At 39.9% G+C, this 22,700-nt stretch overlaps 1 protein-coding gene across 1 annotated transcript in view; it reads left to right on the plus strand.

Moving 5' to 3' along the window:
- LOC134318701 (A disintegrin and metalloproteinase with thrombospondin motifs 2-like) overlaps positions 1-22,700 on the plus strand; it is a 229,062-nt gene that overhangs the window by 73,610 nt on the left and 132,752 nt on the right. Inside the window, exon 3 of the mRNA XM_062999636.1 lies at positions 21,202-21,373. Within this exon, the coding sequence (XP_062855706.1) occupies positions 21,202-21,373 (172 nt within the window). The remainder of the gene's footprint in view (positions 1-21,201; positions 21,374-22,700) is intronic.

Below are 22,700 nucleotides of genomic sequence, written 5' to 3' on the forward strand. Positions count from 1 at the left end.
TTAAGGGCCTTGCTCAAGGGCTCAACAGAAGCAACCTGGCAGTGATGGGGCTTGAACCAGAGACCTTCTGATTACTAGTCCAGTACCTTAACCGCTAGGCTACAACGTCCCTTATATAAATAATATAAATATACTTTATTATCTTTTTTATCTTATTATCTTTGGATAAGGCAATCCCAGCATCCATTGCGGCACAACTTTTCTCACAGAAAAATAAAAACATGGCGGACGGTGCGGAGAAACAAATGTAAATAAATCATTATTGATTTTTATTTTGTATAAACTTGTACAAGTGTATTTATTTGCAAGTTTGGGCTTGTCAGGGACAGTTTAACCGTTTTCGGTACATGGAGGGAGATGTTATATGACATGCTAGCGCGTTGTGCCACCCCATCCCATTGGTCTGAATGGCATGATGCTAACTGCGTTAGCTTAGTAAGCAAAACCCGATGTCTACGTAGTGCGTTTGAATAACCTGCCTTATGAGTCGATGACTTATTAGAATCCTCTCTACTGAGGCAGCTGCCTATGTAGACAGTGAGACATTAAGGCAGCTCGCCAGGCTTTCGAACACACCCTACGTGTATGTTTTAGAGCTTTTTATATAGAATAATATAAATGATTTCATACAATGTGACCACTAGGTAAAGCCAAGTGTTCACAGCTAAAATCCTTAATGATTTGAACAATGATTTGGCTGATTGGTGTATAAAGAATAGTAGATGGCTAAACATTAATTACAGCAGTACTTAAGCAAAACTGATTTCTCATTGCGTAGTACTTCCTTGCGCTACAACAGTCAATCTGGGCAAAGCAAGGTGATCAATCACCTTTCTCTCTAAAGTAAGGATTGATTCACTGGTGCAACAACCCTCTTGTTACAGTGGCATGGCTACAGACATTTATCACACCATGATGATAGTGTGTATTGTCAATAGAGCAGTAACACAAAGGCTTTCAGTATCAAAGTCATTTAATCATAAGTTAATATTTGTGTACAAACCAATCACTACACTCCTGAAACATGGCAAAGGTCAGTTGCACAGTCAAATAAATATCAAACCATATATGTAGTCAACAAAGTCAAGATTACATAATATGGAGTTTTGCATGTTATTAGATTTTTGCATTAACGTCTTTAAGCCCATAGTGATGTAAAGATGCTGGACTGTGGATAATAGTTTAAGCAGCTGATAATTAATTGCAGACTTGTTTTGGTGGATTTAGGAAGATTTCTCAGAAAATTTGCAGATATTATTAGAATCTTAAAAAATTAATGACATACAGTTCACTCTTTACTCTTTTCACCTTTAAAGGCATGTGTGCTGTTATTATAGCCTAGCTTAAATCGTTCACATACACTGATCAGCCATAACATTAAAACCACCTCCTTGTTTCTACGCTCGCTATCTATTTTATCAGCTCCATTTACCATATAGGAGCACTTTGTAGTTCTACAATTACTGACTGTAGATCATCGATTCCTTTAAATACCTTTTTAACCTGCTTTAACCCTATTCTTTAATGGTCAGGACCACTGCAGAGTAGGTATTATTTGGGTGTTGGATGATTCTCAGCCCTGCAGTGAAAATGACATGGTGGTGGTGTGTTAGTGTGTGTTGTGCTGGTATAAGTTAAATCAGACACAGCAGCGCTGCTGGAGTTTTTAATTACCGTGTCCACTCACTGTCCACTCTATTAGACACTCCTACCTGGTTGGTCCACCCTGTAGATGTAAAGTCAGAGACGATCGCTCATCTATTGCTGCTGTTTGAGTTGGTCATCTTCTAGACCTTCATCAGTGGTCACAGGACGCTGCCCACAGGGTGCTGTTTGCTGGATATATTTGGTTGGTGGTCTATTCTCAGTCCAGCAGTAACAGTGAGGTGTTTAAAAACTCCATCAGCGCTGCTGTGTCTTATCTACTCATACCAGCACAACACACACTAACACACCACCACCATGTCATTGTCACTGCAGTGCTGAGAATCATCCACCACCCAAATAATATCTGCTCTGTAGTGGTCCTGTAGGGGCTCCTGACCATTAAAGAACAGGGTAAAAGCAGGCTAAAAAAGTATGCAGAGAAACAGATGGACTACAGTCACTACAGTAATTGTACAGTAGAACTACAAAGTGCTTCTATATGGTAAGTGGAGCTGATAAAATGGACTGAGTGTATAAACAAGAAGAAGGTTTTTTAATGTTATGGCTGATCAGTGTATGTAGTTTAGGATTAGATCATATGGAATTTTGCATGAAAGCCTTTAAGCCCGTAGTGATGTAAAGATGCTGGACTGTGGATGGTGTCACACATGTTTCAGCAGCTTCTGATTAATGGCAGACCTGTTTTGGTGGATTTAAGAAGAAAATTTACAGAAACTAATAGAATCTTAAGAATGTATTGACATACAGTTCACACTTTACTCTCTTCACTTTAAATGCATGTGTGCTGTAATGATAGTCTAGCTTAAATGGTCCACAGATTCTTCCCTGTTACCTTGCAGTGATGTAGTGCTTGTGCTCTTGTTTTCTCTGAACAGTTAATGGAGAAGCCAAATTGACCTTTAGAAGATGAGTTTACATTTACTTGCAGTATTGGGTAATTCATCAGCCTGGTCATTTGGGTGCAGTTGAGACACTTTGGTAAAGTCTTCTGTTTTAGCACTAAAGTTGTGCTAAAGATTGTTTGGCTAAATGGAGGTAAATAATAAGGGCTGGTAAAGCTGTTTGTGTCTTGTGTCAGTAGCATATCTAAGATTTAAAATTGAAAGCTTGAACTCTCTAGGATTGTGGACTAGATTATTAGACCTCTGTGCCAACCCTGTCAGTAGGCTTTGACGCCAGCAATTTGTGCACCTGCTATTAAGCCTTTTTGTTATCAGTTTCATTGTGATTTGAAATCTTAGTGCTTATAACCAGATATCATTTTATGCACCCCCCTCCCAATTTTCCTCCCAATCCAGTCATATCCAGTTACACGATTTATATTTCTGCCTCTGCTGCTGCAGACCTCAACTTCTGACTGATCTTTAAATGCAACCCCAAAACTCACTGTATGGGGAAACATTCTGTCTTCCTGAACATGTTTTTTTTATTGTTTGAGAGCCAGGTTTAGCCCAGAACATCTGTCTAGCCAATACTGGCTGATTGCTGTGGAACTAAACACAATTTAAACCAGTTATGAAAGGGTAATAAAACAAGCTTCGTTTGAGTTAGCTTCCAGTCAAATATTGACAAAGACCCAAAATCATCAAAAAACAGAACAGCTCATTTCCGAACAGCGACGGTTTAATCCCTAAAGGCCTTTTTTTGCTTTTACACACCACATTTTCACTAACAGCACATCCAGTTTCCTGAGTACACAGTCAATATGTGAGTGATGGGTCATTGAGGGTTTAATCCCAGTAAGAAAGAAAAACTATCATATTCAATACCTTACAGATTTTCACACTAATTAGCTTTTTATAATGTTTTATTGGGCCAAAATTATGTAGACCCACTTATAATTGTATACCGATTAGGCATAACATTATGACCACCTTCCTAATATGGTTGGTCCCCTTTTTGCTGCCAAAACAGCCCTGACCCGTCGAGGCATGGATTCTATTAGACCCCTGAAGGTGTGCTGTGGTATCTGGCACCAAGATCCTGTAACTCCTATAAGTTGTGAGATGGTGCCTCCATGGATCAGACTTGTTTGTCCAGCACATCCCACAGATGCTCGATTGAATTGAGATTTGGGGAAGTCAACACCTCAAACTTGTTGTGCTCCTCAAACCATTTCTGAACCATTTTTGCTTTGTGGCAGGGCGCATTATCCTGCAGAAAGAGGCCATTGTCATCAGGGAATACTGTTATAATGAAAGGGTGTACATGGTCTGCAACAATGCCTAGGTAGGTGGTATGTGTCAATGTGGATGGCAGGACCCAAGGTTTTCCAGCAGAACATTGCCCAAAGCATCACACTGCCTCCGCTGGCTTACCTTCTTCCCATAGTGCATTCTGGTGCCATGTGTTCCCCAGGTAAGTGACACACATGCACCCGATGCATACTAATCACTGCAGACCGGGAACAAGAGCTGCAGTTTTGGAGATGCGCTGACCCAGTTGTCCAGTCATCACAATTTGGCCCTTGCTCAAATCCTTACGCTTGCCCATTTTTCCTGCTTCTAACACATCAACTTTGAGTATAAAATGTTCACTTGCTGCCTACTATATCCCACCCACTAACAAGTGCTGTGATAAAGAGATAATAAGTGTTATTCACTTCACCTGTCAGTGGTCATAATGTTATGCCTAGTCGGTGTATGTTTAGCATATTCTCTTTAAGTCAGTGTTGGTTTCCTTCTTTATTCTCCTCTTTCTGGCCTTTTATTATCACTTGCTTTTCTGAGGGTATATCTGTCTCTTTTTATTTCCCCTTTCATACTCACGTAGTCTTGATGTCTCACCGCAGCTCATGTCTATTCGAAACAAATTTCTACACCTGTAAAACACTTACATTTGGTAACCACTCCTAAATAAAAAATGTTTATACTACATTATATGAGGCAAGCAGAAGTTGGTTCCCCTTTGCTCCTATAACAGCTTTCACTTTCCTGGAAAGTCTGTGATCTTAGTTTGTTTTTACAGTTGGAATTCAATTTCATTCCAAGGTATAAAGTGGCATTGAGGTCAGGGCTTTGTGGAGGCCAACCACGTTTTCTGAAACAGGGACGTACATGTCCCTAACTTTTGCCAAATGCTGTAAGCACAAAACATTCTACAATGGCAGGTTATGAAGATTAAATTTATCATAAACCATGTACATACAGACTGTAAGAGCTTTTTGTATACATATAAGATAGATGTGGTCTGCCACTGACCTACAAAACAAAATTTTTTTCCAATGTCAATTCCCTTCTAAATCCCTGTTGGCCTTGTTGGCCTACACTGACTTGATCTCTCACCGTCCATCAGAACATCTGTCTGTTGTCTTTTCTTTTTGCTGCAGGCTCTCTTAATATAAAAAAAAAACACCTCACTTCTGTAGTCTTCACTATCTGCCCAGGTCTTCAGTACCATACCTTTGTACTTTGTTATTCTGTAAGAATATTGACGTGTATGTCCATCAGGAGAGTTGTTTGCTGAGCAAGTTTTCTTCTTCTCAATAAAAGTGAACTGCAAGTGTAATTAATTGGGCTGATCTGTCTATACTCTTTCTCTCTCTCTCTCTCTCTCTCTCTCTCTCTCTCTCTCTCTCTCTCTCTCTCTCTTCTCTTTCTCTTTACATCATGTCTCACACCCACCCAGCTTCAGTCACCTGGCCTGCACACCAATAATTTCCCCTTGGATGGGTAGTTCAGCCAGATGCCTGCTGAGATCACTTTTTCCTTAGCAAGTGTGTGTGTGTGTGTGTTACATCAGAGTAGCTTGCAAGTATTTTTATGGAGTATGGATGTACCATCTTTTACAATGTGTTAATCAATGTTTTGTTAACTGCCAAGAGAAAAGAAAGCTCATACTAAATGGCCAAGTTGGTGGACACCCAAACATCACATCCAAAAGTGCTTGTTGAACACTTTATAAACCCATGGGTCTTAATATAAAATTAGTTTTCGTATTATGCAGCTTTGGTAAGTCAGTGATGTTGGATAATTTAGGAGAAATGCTTAAGTCTTAAGATTTTAATGTGACTCATTTTTGTAACTAAACAATTGTGTGTATATGAAAGCTTTCAAACTCAGCTAAATGATTACTTATTGTACTAAATTGTGCTTAGTACTCATGCATACCCATATACTAGAATACAGAGCAGCAACATACACCAGCCAGGCATAACATTATGACCACTGACAGGTGAAGTGAATAACACTGATTATATCTTCATTAAGGCACCAGTTAGTGGGTGGGATATATTAGGCAGCAAGTGAACATTTTATCCTTAAAGTTGATGTGTTAGAAGCAGGCAAAATGGGCAAGCGTAAGGATTTGAGTGAGTTTGAAGAGGGACAAATTGTTATGGCTAGACAACTGGGTCAGAGCATCTTGAAAACTGCAGCTCTTGTGAGGTGTTCCCGGTCTGCAGTGCTCAGAATCTATCAAAAGTGGTCCAAGGAAGGAACAGTGGTAAACCGGTGACAGGGTCATGGGCGGCCAAATCTGAAGAAGTTAATGCTAGGAAGTTAAGAAGTTAATGCTGGTTCTGATAGAAAAGTGTCAGAATACACAGTGCATTACAGTTTGTTGCGTATGGGGTTGCATAGCCTCAGACCACTCAGGGGGCCCATGCTGACCCCTGTCCACCACCGAAAGAGCAATGGGCATGTAGGCCTCGGAACTGGACCACAGAGCAATGTAAGAAAGTGGCCTGACCTGATGAATCACGTTTTCTTTTACATCACGTGGATGGCCGTGTGCGTCGCTTACCTGGGGAACACATGGCACCAGGATGCACTATGGGAAGAAGGCAAGCCGACGGAGGCAGTGTGATGCTTTGGGCAATGTTCTGCTGGGAAACCTTGGGTCCTGCCATCCATGTGGATGTTACTTTGACACGTACCACCTACCTAAGCATTGTTGTACTTTCATGAATGTGGTATTCCCTGATGGCTGTGGTCTCTTTCAGCTGGATAATGTGCCCTGCCACAAAGCAAAAATGGTTAGGAATGGTTTGAGGAGTACAACAACGAGTTTGAGGTGATGACTTGGCTTCCAAATTTCCCAGATCTCAATTTAATTGAGCATCTGTGGGATGTCCTGGACAAACAAGTCAGATCCATGGAGGCCCCACCTCACAACTTACAGGAGTTAAAAGATCTGCTGCTAACATCTTGGTGCTAGATACCACAGCACCACCTTTAGGGGTCTAGTGGAGTCCATGCCTTGACGGGTCAGGGCTGTTTTGGCAGCAAAAAGGGGACCAACACAATATTAGGAAGGTAGTCATAATGTTATGCCTCATCGGTGTATTTATATTATGATTGTAATTTTGCTTTCTGGCTGCAAGCTTTGCTTATTTCATTGTGTGCATGTGTGTGTATTTATATATATTTTCCTGTTCACTCAGTGAGAACTCTTTTTCTCCTTTTCATTTCCTGACACACATAAGCGACTTTCTCTCTCACCAGATAATTACTGTCAGCACAAGAGTGTGTCTTTTCAATTAAAGCTGCCTCTACATTAATTATTGCCCTGTTTTCAGTGTTGTCTTTCCCTGTAGCCTCTTCCTTTCTTACAGAGGAAAAAAATGCCCCTAAATCATACCAACAGTTTATGATTAATACACTTTGACAGCTCTTTGTGAAGTATTCATCCTCCTTATTTAGTACATGAATAGAAAGGGGTTCTGACTGGGCCACTGGGACATATTTTTTCTTCATTGTCAGCTATTATAGTATTGCTTTGGTGGTTCTTTGCATCAGTGTGGTTCAACAGACGGGCATAGAGGCCACATGCTTTTTTGGGCTTGGCAGACAAAACACCTCTTTCAATAGAACTATCTGTGCATAGGATACATACACCGATCAGCCATAACATTAAAACCACCTCCTTGTTGTTTCTACACTTACTATTCATTTTATCAGCTCCACTTACCATATAGGAGCACTTTGAAGTTCTAAAATTACTGACTGTAGTCCATATGTTTCTTTGCATGCTTTGTTAGCCCCCTTTCATGCTGTTCTTCAATGGTCAGGACTCTCCAAGGACCACTAAAGAGCAGGTATTATTTGGGTGGTGGATCATTCTCAGCACTTCAGTGACACTGACATGGTGGTGGTGTGTTAGTGTGTGTTGTGCTGGTATGAGTGGATAGGACACAGCAGTGCTGATGGAGTTTTTAAACACCTCACGGTCACTGCTGGACTCAGAATAGTCCACCAACCAAAAATATCCAGCCAGCAGCGCCCAGTGGGCAGCATCCTGTGACCACCGATGAAGGTCTAGAAGATGACCAACTCAAACAGCAGCAATAGATGAGCGATTGTCTCTGACTTTACATCTACAAGGTGGACCAACTAGGTAGGAGTGTCTAATAGAATGGACAGTGAGTGGACACAGTATTTAAGAACTCCAGCAGCGCTGCTGTGTCTGATCCACTCATACCAGCACAACACACACTAACACACCACCACCATGTCATTGTCACTGCAGTGCCAAGAATGATCCACCACCTAAATAATACCTTATCTGTGGGGGTCCTGACCATTGAAGAACAGGGTGAAAGCAGGCTAAAAAAAGTATATAGAGAAACATATGTACTACAGTCAGTAATTGTAGAACTACAAAGGGCTTCTATATGGTAAGTGGAGCTGATAAAATGGACAGTGAGTGTAGAAACAAAGAGGTGGTTTTAATGTTATGGCTGATCAGTGTATTTAACATTTGAACTTAATGGCTCAGAGGTTACACCTCTGTCATTAGGAATTACAGCTATAAAGACCAAATTCTCTTTAGTAGGAATATCACACCAATACTATCACCATGACACCTAAATTCTACACAGTGCATGCAGTGTGTGTTAACCATCATGAAGCTGTCGCGATATTGTAAACCTCTGCACACTTTCTGTGCTTCAGGGTAAAAGTAGCTTCTCGCATGTTAATAGGGCGATCACTGTCAGCTTTCTCACTGTATGAAGTCATGGTTGGCCTTTTTTTAGACCCCACTCACCTAGAATGCATAGGCGGTGTCATGGAAACCATCACAGCATATCGCTCCGACCTTACACCTCATGCTCACATAATAACAGGCATGTTCATTAAACAGACTTGAGTTTCACTCTAACAAGGCAGCACACACTTGGGCCTTCGAAGGCATACAGTGTACACCGATGAGGCATAACATTATGACCACCTCCTGGTTTCTACACTCACTATAAAGAAGCACTTTGTAGTTCTACAATTACTGACTGTAGTCCATCTGTTTCTCTACATACTTTTTAGCCTGCTTTCACCCTGTTCTTCAATGGTCAGGACCCCCACAGGACCACTACAGAGCAGGTATTATTTAGGTGGTGGATCATTCTCAGCCCTGCAGTGACAATGACATGATGGTGGTGTGTTAGTGTGTGTTGTGCTGGTATGAGTGGATAAGACACAGCAGCGCTGCTGGAGTTTTTAAACACCTCACTGTCACTGCTGGACTGAGAATAGTCCACCAACCAAAAATATATCCAGCCAACAGCACCTCGTGGGCAGCATTCTGTGACCACTGATGAAGGTCTAGAAGATGACCAACTCAAACAGCAGCAATAGATGAGCGATCGTCTCTGACTTTACATCTACAGGGTAGACCAACTAGGTAGGAGTGTCTAATAGAGTGGACAGTGAGTGGACACGGTATTTTAAAAACTCCAGCAGCGCTGCTGTGTCTGATCCACTCATACTAGCACAACACACACTACAAAGTGCTTCTATATGGTAAGTGGAGCTGATAAAATGGACAGTAAGTGTAGAAACAAGGAGGTGGTTTTAACGTTATGTATGATCGGTGTATTTACAAATATACATAATATACAGTAAATTGTTCCTGTGTTATTGGTTTATTCCAAACAGCTGAACATTTGTTAATTTAGCTAACAAACCTAACGAAGCAATGGGGGTTGAGTAATTTGATTGCATCTGTAGCCAAAAGTATTTGGGCACAAGGAGCTTGTTAAAAATCGGATGTAGCTGTAACAACTACTCTTCTGGGAGAGCTTAACAGAATAGTTTGAACTATTTCTGGAATTTCATGCCAATTTATCCCAAATGTGTTTATTCGTGTAAAGCCTTTGACCCTGTTCAGGCCACTTCAGTTGTTTAAACCCATTGAGCTGACCTGGGTTTTTGCTTTATTACTTATAAGGTGGTCAGCCATTTTTTATTATGCATTATAATGGTGCCTGCACAATCAGATGGGGGATAGTGGTGACATAGATTTTCATATCAACACAGTCAAACTGCACAGTGTATGGCCGTGAGAAAAGGTCCCACCCTCATGAAGTCTGTTTCTGAAAGTGTTCCTCTTGTTACTACTTGTACAAAGGAGCAGATAAGTCCTGCTGCTGGGTTGATGTCCCTATACAGTTCTATCCAGCTTTCCTTTGGTAGGGGGCTGTGTCCTGGTATCTATTCCATTCTCTTGAAACACAGCAACATTCTTGTGACAGAACGTACGGATGTGCCATTCTGGAGAAGCTGAATTACCTGTGCAATCTGAATGGGCTGCCGGTACTGCCTTATGCTATCAGTAGGGAAAAGTACACTAGCAAAATGAAAAACTAGAGAAGAATCTGTGAGAGAGTAATTGTCTGTGGCAACCACCTGAAAAACCACCCCTTTTGGGGGGTTGTCTTGCTGTTGCCTCTCCAGTGCATCTGTTGTCACTTTCATTTGCACCAAAGCAACATTGCTTATGCTTCCTAACTGAACAAATTGATATCCCTGAAGTTACTGACTTTGTGTCAAAATGTGTTGATGTGTTAAATGTATTAAGTGTATTAAGACTACTTATCTAATACATAAAAAATCACATAAAAAAATCAATATTAGCACATTGCCTCTTCTAGTAGGCTCTTTTAGCAGAGTTGTGTTCTTCGACTGTTGTCTATCTAAACTTAAGGAATGAAATGTTCACTATGGAAGCACTTCTGTAAGTCGCTCTGGATAAGAGCGTCTGCTAAATGCTGAAAATGTAAATGTAAATGTAGTAGGATTTGCCTTCACAACCTGTGATTTGTTATTTTCTTGAATCTTTATTTGACCTACAAAAAGAAAAGAAAAAATTACCAATGTGTTTATTGATCAACTTCATTGTACAGTATTTTGTTAATATAAACTTTAGAATTTGATGCCTGCAACACACTCAAAAACTTTGGACTACCTGGGACCCACTACCAGTTTCCCTATTAATGAGATTTTAAAGGTTTTGGAACTGAGGACATTAATCGGTGCATTTTTGCAAGTGGAATTTTGCTTGACTGGCCTGTAAGCACATGCATTCTGTATCTATGAAGTCACACTGTTGTACCGTGTACAGAATGAGGCCTAGCGTTAAAATAACCACATATTTCCTGGAAAAAGATGTCATATTGAGAGCAGCATGTCTCTCTAAAATCAAGATATACTTTGCATCAGTGGTATCCTCACACATATGCAAGGCACCCATGATATGGGCACTGGTCCACCCACATACCATGACAGTTGTTGTCTTTTGCAGCTTTTGCTGATAACACAGATAACCCAATATACTTTGAAATTAAGCTGTAATATGGACTCTGATTACAGAGCGTCATTGTCTTTCAGTCCTTCTGTGATGAGTTTGGTCCCTGAAAACTTGGTGTTATTTCTGGATAGAATTGATGTATGGTTTTTTCTTTGTTTAATACATTTTGGGTTGCATGCAGTGGTGAACTGTGTTAAGTGACAACAGTTTTCTGAAGTACATGAACATTAAAAAACATCGGAAATCTTTTCAAGAGATTTCAAGATTTAGGAGAATTAACTAATGTACTAAAAATCACAACATTTCTGAAAATTGGGTTTGTATGTCCCCAAGGTAATTTCAAAATCTTATTTGCATTTATCTAAATTACAATGTGGGTATATCAAAAATAGGGCGGCACGGTGGCTCAGTGGGTGGCACTGTTGCCTCAAAGCAAGATGGTCCTGGGTTGATTCCGAGGTGGAGCAGTCTGTGTCCTTTCTGTGTGGAGTTTCTCCCCGTGTCTGCATGTCTTTGGACTGTGGGAGGAAACTAGAGCTCCTGAAGAAAACCTGCAGTCAGGTTAATTGGAGGTACTAAAATTGCCCTTAGATGTGTGTGTGTGTGTGTGTTAAGGTGCACCCCTAGGGACACGGATAAGGGATAAGGATAAGGGCTTAGAATGTAAGTGAGGGAGTATATCAGAATTGCTAGGTCACAGCTAAATTGCAGCTAAACTAAACCACAACTGATTTTTTTTTTTCAAAATTAAACCTCCGAAGTCCTGTCTGCTTTGCAATTTGATGCTTTCTTGTAAAACTGGAGCATTTTTCTATTCACACTAATCCACTGGTTAGTCTTAAATAGTGCAGAATTGGAATTATTTTTTTGCAGAAAGTGATTAGGTTCAGTCTTGAATGTTCCTCCAGATGTGTTCAGCATTACTGGCTGAACCAACAACAGGCTATTAGAGGACTGAGACATGTCCCCACATCTCGCTGTCTGCCCACTCAGTCCCTGTCTTTTAAATCTTGCCTCAGATGTGAACACCGTGTTCTACTGGGCTCCGGGAACGTCCATGATGTTTTATTCAGCAGCTTATCTGAAAGCAGTGGGGACAGCACAGCCTTGTCCCTTTCCCCCCCTCTGTGCGATCGTCGGATCAATATGTCCATATCTCAGAGCCCTCTCGTCATCTCTCCTGGCTGACATGTTTCTCCACTCGCCCACTGCTTGGTATGCGGGAGCAGGAGTGTCTCATGCACCGCAACGTACATCTGTCAGACCAGGCCAAAATGATCGGAAGAGCATTTTTTTTTCAGGTTTCATATTTCACCTCATAGAATTGTGATTATTTAAATACATCTTGTAGAATCTATTATCAAGAACAGTATTTTTTAAAACATTTTTTTTCAGCTGATGCTTTTGTAAAACGTATTGTATTGCTCAAGTGTGTGTTCAGATGTTGGAACATAATGTAAAAGGAGAAGGTTAAGCTGTTATTTTATTGACAGTATTGGCACTTTTCAACATTTAAATGCAGGATTTCAGGGCGGCACGGTGGCTCGGTGGGTAGCGTTGTCGCCTTACAGCAAGAAGGTCCTGGTTTCAATCCTCAGATGGAGTGGTCCAGGTCCTTTCTGTGTGGAGTTTCCATGTTCTCCCCGTGAGCAAGGTTAATTGGAGATACAAAATTGTCCATGACTGTGTTTGACATTAAACTTGTGAACTGATGAACCTTGTGTAGCAAGTAACTACCGTTTGTCATGAACATAACCAAACTGTATAAAACATGACATTAAAAGCCTAATCAATGAATAAAAACAGGATTTCCAATTTAATAATTAGTATAATATTTACACAATTTTCACTATTTAACTTAAACCTGCAAAAGAATACAGTAGTTTAAACAGTGTTAATGCAGTGGCTTAAAATAATGAATTGTTTTGTTTCTTATTGCCTTTGGTATTGCCTATTTATCATATAAAATAACTTCAAATCAGTAAACAAAAAATAATATGTAATTAAGAACAACACGTTTATAGAACATACTGTAATTTAATAGTTAAGATTGAAAAGTTGTCGAATACACAAAATCTGTAAAGAAATCCTGCTTGATGTTCTACCAGTCTGTTATCACCAGTGTCCTCTTCTATGCTATGGTGTGTTGGGAAGGCAGCATGAAGAAGAGCGACCCTACACGACTGGACAGGCTGGTGAGGAAAGTCGGCTCTGTGGTTGGCACAGAACTAGACACTTTTGCAGGTGGCTGAGGAAAGGACACTCAAAAAACTTTTATCCATAATGGATAACACACACAACCCTCTGAACACCTAAATCACCAGACACAAGAGTGTATTTAGTGATCATTATATAAGTGATTTGTATTTAGTGTTATCTATACTACTGCTTCTCTTATATATTCATTCATACTTCAAGCCATAGTATCTGTACATAGTATCCATCCATCCATCCATCCATCCCCTTTTCTGTTCTGGCTATCCACTGAACTTACTCGGTGCACATCATCTTCCTCCATGAGATTTTAAACAGTTTTCTGATGCACTCGTTCTCCAAAACCAGAATGCATCTCTTACTCTTTCTTTAGTGTCCAGGCTTCACCTTCCTGTGTGGCTAGACCAGCACTGTCACCAATCATAGCTTGGTGATGGTGCTGACTGACTTCCATATTCTTGTCAATTTGATCGTACAGCTATGCCCAATGCCAGTCCTGACTTTACCAGCACATTCTGCAGTATTTGTTACTTTACTTCCTAAAGAGTTTACTTACAATTACAATATTGTACAGTCCATCATAATCTTTATGTAATGTATGGATCTTAATTTCTGCTGTGACTGGGCCTTAAACTTGCCCTTTTTTTTACCTTAGATTAATTAGTAATGTGGCCATTATTATTAAACTTTAATGTGTAAACACAGTCTTGGACAATTTTGTCTCTCCAGATCACCTCACTTGCACGTCTTTGGACTGTGAAAGGAAACTGAAAGGACCTGGATTGGTTCACCTGGGAATCAAACCCAGGACCTTCTTGCTGTGAGGCAACAGAGCCACCCCCTTTTAAATATGGTCATGATACTCTCAGTAGTATAAATACTCATCAGTAGTAGCAGACTTAGAACCATAGGGTGCCACCTTAAAAACTAACACAATATAAAGCAAGCTTTGCAAACCTGCTGCTACTCTCAGTAGTATAGCCAAACATATTTAGCAGTAGTAGCCAGAGCCAGAACCATAGGGTGCCACCGGACAAAAATAAACAATATAAAGCAAGCTTTCCAGATCTGCTGCTTAACTTGTAGTTGTTTGATTTATCAGTGTCATACCCATACTGGTGAATAATTGCAATGCTGATTACTGGTCAAGCTAGCCTTCCAGTCAATTTTATGTTAGTTCATTTTCAAATATCTTGCTTTTAAAAGCAAATGAGAGTAGTTAGTATCGACAGGCTCAAAATAAGCATTAACACATTTTTTTATTTAACTTGACATGCAAATTTATGAAATTTTTTGCTTTTGGTGCAATTTTGCAGAACATTCCCAATACCATGCCAGTAAAATACTCTCCAGAGTGTAACAGAGACACCAGAGGGTAAACAAGCCTGCACCATTCTCAAGTAACTCAAGTTACACTTGCCTGTTCTTCAGCTGAAATAATAAATCCTGTTTCCTAGTGATTTTTGAAATTTTGCCTTCCCTAAATTGTACACTCGTAGCATTTTCATACATGCAAAGATATGGACAGAATGTTCAGTGCTTTATTGCATTATCACATTTACCTGTATAGTATAAAATTATCTGCACTCTTTATGTTTCTCCAGTTGTTCATTGTCATATGTCTCTGTCTAGCCTAACAATCAGTAATTAGAGGCTTTAAAAATTTGCTTACTTACTTTAAGGCATTGAACCTTTAAACAGAATGGTTTGGCAAAGAGCCACAATGGCAGAAATCCTGCAGTTCAACAATAGGCTCATCTACTTCTCTTACTGAATGTAGGTGTGTACTGTATGTACTGTATGTGATGGTTGTTGCCAATCTATGCCACCATGAACTCCAGTAGTGATGTGGGCTAATGCTGCAAATGACAATGAATTATTCACCTTTCTGACAGGGCACCATGTGGCCTGTATCCCTCTTACTCTTTCAGTCCATTTTTTTTACTCTTTTTTTATTCTGCAGTGTTGAAGGTCATGCCAGGTAGATGGCCTTGTGAAGCCTCCTACATAACTTACATTTTACATGTCACATTTTAGCCATGTTGCTGTGCTGTGATGTCCAGCCATGCTCAGCTGGGGCTGCCCTTTAATTCACATGTCTAAAAAGTGTCAGCTGTACCACACACACACTCACACACACACTTCACAAATCTTCAGCTGACATGAGCTTACCAATTAGCACATGCTGTTCAGCTTTTAACAGAATTTACAGCGATCAGCCATAACATTATGACCTTGTTTCTACACTCACTGTCCACTGTCAGCTCCACTCACCATATAGGAGCACTTTGTAGTTCTGCAGTTACTAACTGTAGTCTGTTTCTCTGCATACTTTGTTAACCCCTTTCATGCTGTTCTTCAATAGTCAGGACTCTCCCAGGACCATTACAGAGCAGGTATTATTTGGGTGGTGGGTCATTCCCAGCACTGCAGTGACACTGACATGGTGGTGGTGTGTTAGTGTGTGTTGTGCTGGTATGAGTGGATAAGACACAGCAATGCTGATGGAGTTTTTAAACACCTCACTGTCACTGCTGGACTGATAATAGTCCACCAACCAAAATTATCCAGCCAACAGCGCCCAGTGGGCAGCATCCTGTGGCCACTGATGAAGGTCTAGAAGATGACCAGCTCAAACAGCAGCAATAGATGAGCGATCGTCTCTGACTTTACAACTACAAGGTGGACCAACTAGGTAGGAGTGTCTAATAGAGTGGACAGTGAGTGGACACGGTATTTAAAAACTCCAGCAGAGCTGCTGTGTCTGATCCACTCATACCAGCACAACACACACTAACACACCACCACCATGTCATTGTCACTGCAGTGCTGAGAATGATCCACCACCTAAATAATACCTGCTCTATGGTGGTCCTGTGGGGGTCTTGACCATTGAAGAACAGGGTGAAAGCAGGCTAAAAAGGTATGCAGAGAAACAGATGGACTACAGTCAGTAATTGTAGAACTACAAAGTGCTTCTATATGGTAAGTGGAGCTGATAAAATGGACAGTAATTGCAGAAATAATGTATAGTGGTTTTAATATTATGGTTGATCAGTGTAAGTAATACAGTTCTCAGTCTGTGGGGGGCAAAGCCAGAAATCACAGTTGAATGTGTGTGCTTTTTGAGCCTTTGGATGGTATTGGATAAAAAAACTGTCATGGTACTGCAATAAATATAGCCACATGGGTTTAAGAGTAAAACCTTTGTTGCTTAATACAGTCCCCCACATCAGAAAAATGTAATGTGAAATGAATTCTTTGCAGAAATGCTGCCGAGTTCTCTGGGGCTGAGCTCAATTCTCATCGGACGAAAAGACTGTGGGAATGTGTGCTATGATCAAATGATTCCATGTTTTAGTTTGTTTTTAAGAAAAAATAGACCTTAAAAAAATATCTGCACCAAAGACAAAAAGGACCATCCAGACCACCAGCAAAAGGTGCAAAAGCCAACATCTCTTATGGTATGGGGTGCATCAGTACCCGCAGACTGTGTGACTTGTATATGTGTGAAGGTACCACAAATGCAGATGCATATATTAGGATTTTAGAGGAACATAAGGCAGCATCCATTTCCAGGAAATCATTTCCCAGAAGTTATTTCAGCATGGCAATGCCAGGCCTCATTCGGGATGTGCTACAACAGCGTGGTTACATCGAAACAGAATGCGTGTGCTTGACTAGCCTGTCTGCAATCCAGATCTCTCTTCTATTAAAAATGTTTGGCCTGTCATGGAGAATCAAACAATGATGACCACAGACTGTTGAGCAGCTGAAGTCTTGTATCAAGTAAAGAAAAAAAACTGTACTTAAAAAACTGCAACAGTTAGTATAGTATTAGTATGGGGAAGTTGTAGCCTAGCGGTTAAGGTACTGGACTAGTAACCGAAAGGTTGCCGGTCCAAGCCTCACAACTGCCAGGTTGCCATTGTTGGGCCCTTGAGCAAGGTCCTTAACCCTCAATTGCTCAGACTGTATACTGTCACAATACTGTAAGTCGCTTTGGATAAAAGCGTCTGCTAAATGCCGAAAATGTAAATGTATCCTTATTTCTCAAACTACCAACAAGAGTAATTTACATCTATAGCATTTAGCAGATGCTTTTATCCAAAGCAACTTACAATTGTGACTGAGTACAATTTGAGCAATTTAGGGTTAAGGGCTTTGCTCAGGGGCCCAACAGTGGACACTTGGCAGTGGTGGGGCTTAAACCAGAAAACTTCTGATTACTAGTCTAGTACATTAACCACTGAGCTACCACTGTAGCTAATTAATAAGAAAGGTGATGTAACACAGTGGTAAACATGGCAACTTTTTCTAAGTGTGATAGTCATACCATTTTAAATTTGTTTATACTGTATTTACAAGATACAATTATACCTTTTTTATTTAACATCTGTATCTGACATCACAAATACTTTTTTGATTAAACAAGTACAAATTTCCAACAATCACAGTTCAAAAGCAGTGCAAAGATTTTCCAAAAGAGTGAAGGCTATTATAGCAGCAAAAGGGTGAGGATGGGGCTCAATAAGCTATCAGTAACTTTTTTTGAAATAGGATGTCCAACAAGTGCATAGTCTGGTGTCCACATACTTTTGGCCACATAGTGTATTTACTTACAATCTCTTGCTAGCTTTATAGGCTGGATGAAACAGCATAATATGTTTCAAAGTGAAAAAGTAATAGATATAGCTTCACATTGTGGTGTCTATTGTCTCTGCCTTGTCCAGAATATTATAATACACTCTAGACCAGGAGTGCCCACACTTTCGTGGCTTGAGATCTACTATATCAGTCGACAGGTCATTGCAATCTACTTTTTAAAAAGGTTTGCCTCATCGCTTCAGTTGTCTGTATTGATATTCAGCTTTACAGGGCAAGCGACTGAAAAATCACACTGACCTTATTCTGATCATTTGCACTGAATGGTGTCAGCCAGGTTTATGTAGTCTGGACAATAGTTGCTGATGCCAATTCTCAAGCAAGCTTTTAAGCTTTTGATGTGTGGACCGATATTTAGACATAAATTAAAATTTAGATGTTTCGATATTATTTTTATGTGGGAAAAGGCTGTTTCACACAAGTAGGTTGATCCAAAAAATGCTGGCAGTCAAATATGCGGCACATGTTTATATGTGTAGATATTTTACCTCAGCCATCAAGTTCCAAAATTGTCCAGCAGAGGCCCTTGACTTCATATGAATGTCAGATTGTAGGGTTAAAATTTCAGCTTCTTTCACATATGTGTGAAACAGCATCTTTGCAGTTTTTGGTTTCTTTGTGCTTGGTTGCGCACTCATCTTCACAAACAGTGTAGGTTACAAAAGGAAAAATGCAACTGGCTACTGATGAATGAAAACTTTCTAGATTTGCAGTGCTTTATGTGGGCTGAGGCGTAGCTATGGTAACAAACCGCAAATTAAAGAAACAGTGGCCACATTTCATGTCAATCACGTTGAACTGTTTGAATGAGGCGTGATCTACCAGTGTGCACTGTGCGATCGACTGGTCAATCGTGATCAACCTTTGGGCACCCCTGCTCTAGACCAATTCCAGTGTATCATAAGGCATTACACACACCAGGAGAAATCAGGAGAAAATCAGGAGAAATGTTATAGCCAATTAATTTACTGTGTTCATATGTTTTTAGAAAGTGAGAGGAATGTATAAGTACTCCACACACAGTAAAAACTTTAAAGGTACTGCAACAACACTACCTGATGCGCTACAGTGCCACGTTTATGATCATATTCTATTAGATATATTGAGCATCGACTTGGCAAATACAGATTTAATGGGCTAAAAGCTGGCCAAGCCCTCTTTTTTCTATCTGTATTTCTTCATCCAAAAACAAATGGAGGTTAACACACTAAAGCTGACTGAATGCATAAAACAATGTTCTTTTTTTCTACTCTGCCTTGTTAGCTTCTTTTGTTCTTTGTAGTGTTGTTGCATAGTTTCTAAAAATGTTACATATATATTCCCCAAAGGAACTGTTGTTGAACAAAAGGGCACTCTTTATGTTGGCAATTTGCAGTTTTATATCTTTGCTGCAGAAACATTAGCACTGTGTAGTTCAAGAAAAAAGAAACATATCAAGGTCATAAAATACTTATGAAAATACCGTTTTAAGCTCTGTTCAGGCTGGTCTGGTTTAATGAATTTAAAAGATTTTTTTTTATTATTATTATTTAAATGAAAAGTCTGAACCTAAAATTCCATTATTGTCCATATGTGACAAATAGGAGATAATTGGTCTGCAGTAAAACAGCAAGATCATACACCACTGCTATTTCTTAAATTTAACATACAATTTACATTTTCAGCATTTAGCAGGAGCTTTCATCCAAAGTGACTTACAGTACTGTGACAGTATATTGTCTAAGCAATTGAGAGTTAAGGGTCTTGCTCAAGGGCCCAACAGTGGCAACCTGGCAGTGGTAGGGCTTGAACCAGCAACTGTCTTACCCCTTTTCAACCGATGCGGAACAGTTTTAGTTTCGGTTCGCAAACTTAATTTTGAACCAGTTTCACGAGTTTTCACTGAAAAAAAGGTTCCAAACAGTGACCTTGCGTTCTAATCTGGCACCACAGAATACTTGGTTTTTCAGCGTGAACTGTGACGTCATCTGTGGGCGTGTCACAGTGTAGAGGTTTGGGTGCTTTTACATGAGAAGCTGTAACACCAATGTGCTGTTGCCTCGTATGCTGCACTTCCATCTTTTAAAGTTAATCTAATTTAATTTTGAGCCAGTTTGCCGCTGATATTTTCAAAGCACCTCAAAAGAGATGAACTGTGTGATATGACGTGGTAAAAGTTACCCAGAAAATATGTAAAACGCTTAACGTGAAAAATAAAGCATAACATGGCTTGTTGTACTAAAACAACGACCAATGAATTTTGGCAGTATAGAGCACTTATAACCCTCCCAAAAGTGGATTCTCAGAACCCAGAGCTACATATACACCACATGTGAAGTAAATACAGCTTAACATAGATATATGTATTGTATTTTAGACTGGTTTGATGGTTATTTTACGCAAATGTATGTTCTTGACGTGGAACAATTTAGTGATGTTTCACCGCTCAAGCGCTGAGCAAAGCGGCTATTTGTGCCAAGGGTCATGGTGAGAGCAAAGCGCAAAACGCTTCTCACGTGAATGCACTAAAGAAAGCAACAATGGCAACAAACACCATTGGCGAACAAATGGCGTCTTATCATCAATAGTTGAGCAATGATTTGTGCATAAAAATGAACATCTGTAACAACAGCACAAATGCTCTACGTGCTCCTCCAATATGTTACTACACTACTTTCATTGTGTAATCCCCACCGTTGATGGCTTGGTTCTCAAAAACTGGTGGAAACAAGGGTCGGTTCACTAAAAAACACCAAGGTTCAAAGAAACTCGAACAGAACCAGTTCAAGAACTGGAGTTCTTTTGGTGGAAAAGCACTATTTGATTACTAGTCTAGTACCTTAACCACTAGGCTACAGCTGCCCTTTACTACATTAGCATGTGGTTTAGAATGTGGCACAAACTGGTGGAAACAAGGGTCGGTTTTCTAAAAAACACCAAGGTTCAAAGAAACCCGAACAGAACCGGTTCGAGAACCAGAGTTCTTTTGGTGAAAAAGTGCTATTTGATTACTAATCTAGTACCTTAACCACTAGGCTACAACTGCCCTTTACTACAGTAGCATGTGGTTTAGAATGCGGCCAAAACTGTGTCTGTTTGGTTTTAATTGTTTTTAAATGCTTATTTTCTGTCTTTCTTCTTCATCGTACTCAGGCAGGAATGATCCGTACGGAGCGGGAGGAGTTCTTCATCGAGCCTGTGGAGACGGGACATCATGTGATAGAGCAGGAGGACGGTGGTGGTGGACGTCCTCACATTGTGTACCGCTCTGCTGCCGTGAAGAAGCCTCCCTTCAGCCCGCTAGCCGCAGACTTACATTCCAAAGGTTAGCATTGTCCTAGTCTTTTTTTCATATGAGTTTTTGTCTGCTGTACAAAGCTATTAGAATGATTGAGTGATATTCCATGTGCTATTCTGCTTGACTTTTGTTTCACTGCTACTGTTCATAGACTGGCAGACTGAGATAAAATATAGGTTTATATAGAAAAATTAAACATTTTCTCGCACGTTAAAAGCACCTAAATTTAACATGATAAAAATACTCTTGTCTAACTCTTGTTTTTAGAATAAAATCATTTATTGCTTGTGCCCCATATATACCACTTTTCTCTCTGAGTGTTTCTTGCTGAATCCTCCTTTTATACCCAATCACGAGTCCCTTACCAGTTACCAACTCACCTGCTTATTGTGGAATGTTTCAAAACACTGTAACCTAATTAGCAACTTTTGTTTCTTATTTTGCTTCTGTCCCTGCTTTTTTGAAGTGTGTTGCAAACATAAGAATTTGTTCATAATATAAGAAAAAACATAAGAATTTGTTAATGTTTACAAAATACAATGAAGTTAATCAGTAACAACATTAGAAACAACATTCTTTCTAATTTTGTAAGTTAAATAAAGAACCGAGAGAATTAAAAGCTAAAAATCACAGGTTACATTTACATTTTCGGCATTTAGCGGACAATTTTATCCAAAGCGACGTACAGTACTGTGACAGTCAGTGAAGGTCTGTAACGTGTTACTTAGTAACGCGTTACTCTAATCTGACCGCATTTTTCAGTAACGAGTAATCTAACGCGTTACTATTTCCAATCCAGTAATCAGATTAAAGTTACTTATCCAAGTTACTGTACGTTACTATTTTTGTCATTTTCCTTAGTAAAAAGATATACAGTATATTTGCTTTCTTCTTGCGCCTCTGGGAGTGACGTCTGGCCTATGCGACAGTTAAGTCACGGGCTGCGTCCGGAATCGGTTACTTACAGAGTGTGCACTAGATTGGAGGAAGTGTGCACTACTCGGCCAACGCCGAGTGATGACGTGGGGACGTGATGACGGAATATCACCATGGTTACAGACTCATTACGAATCCCACTCGCCAAAATGTAGGATATTTATCGTCTTTTTGTTATTTATTTGTCTTTAAAAATGTTATTTTATTCATCTTACTTACACTTGTGAACAGAGGACTCCGTTTTCCGCGTCTTTCTTGTTTCTTATTCCGCTTCAATCGCCTACGCAGCTCCAGTTGCATTATGGGATACAATAGCGGACCGCATTATATAACTAATAAAGTAACTTGTAATCTAACTTAGTTACTTTTAAAATCAAATAATCCATAAAGTAACTAAGTTACTTTTTAAAGGAGTAAT

This window comes from Trichomycterus rosablanca, chromosome 8 (assembly GCF_030014385.1).
Source record: "Trichomycterus rosablanca isolate fTriRos1 chromosome 8, fTriRos1.hap1, whole genome shotgun sequence".
Classification (NCBI taxonomy): domain Eukaryota; kingdom Metazoa; phylum Chordata; class Actinopteri; order Siluriformes; family Trichomycteridae; genus Trichomycterus; species Trichomycterus rosablanca.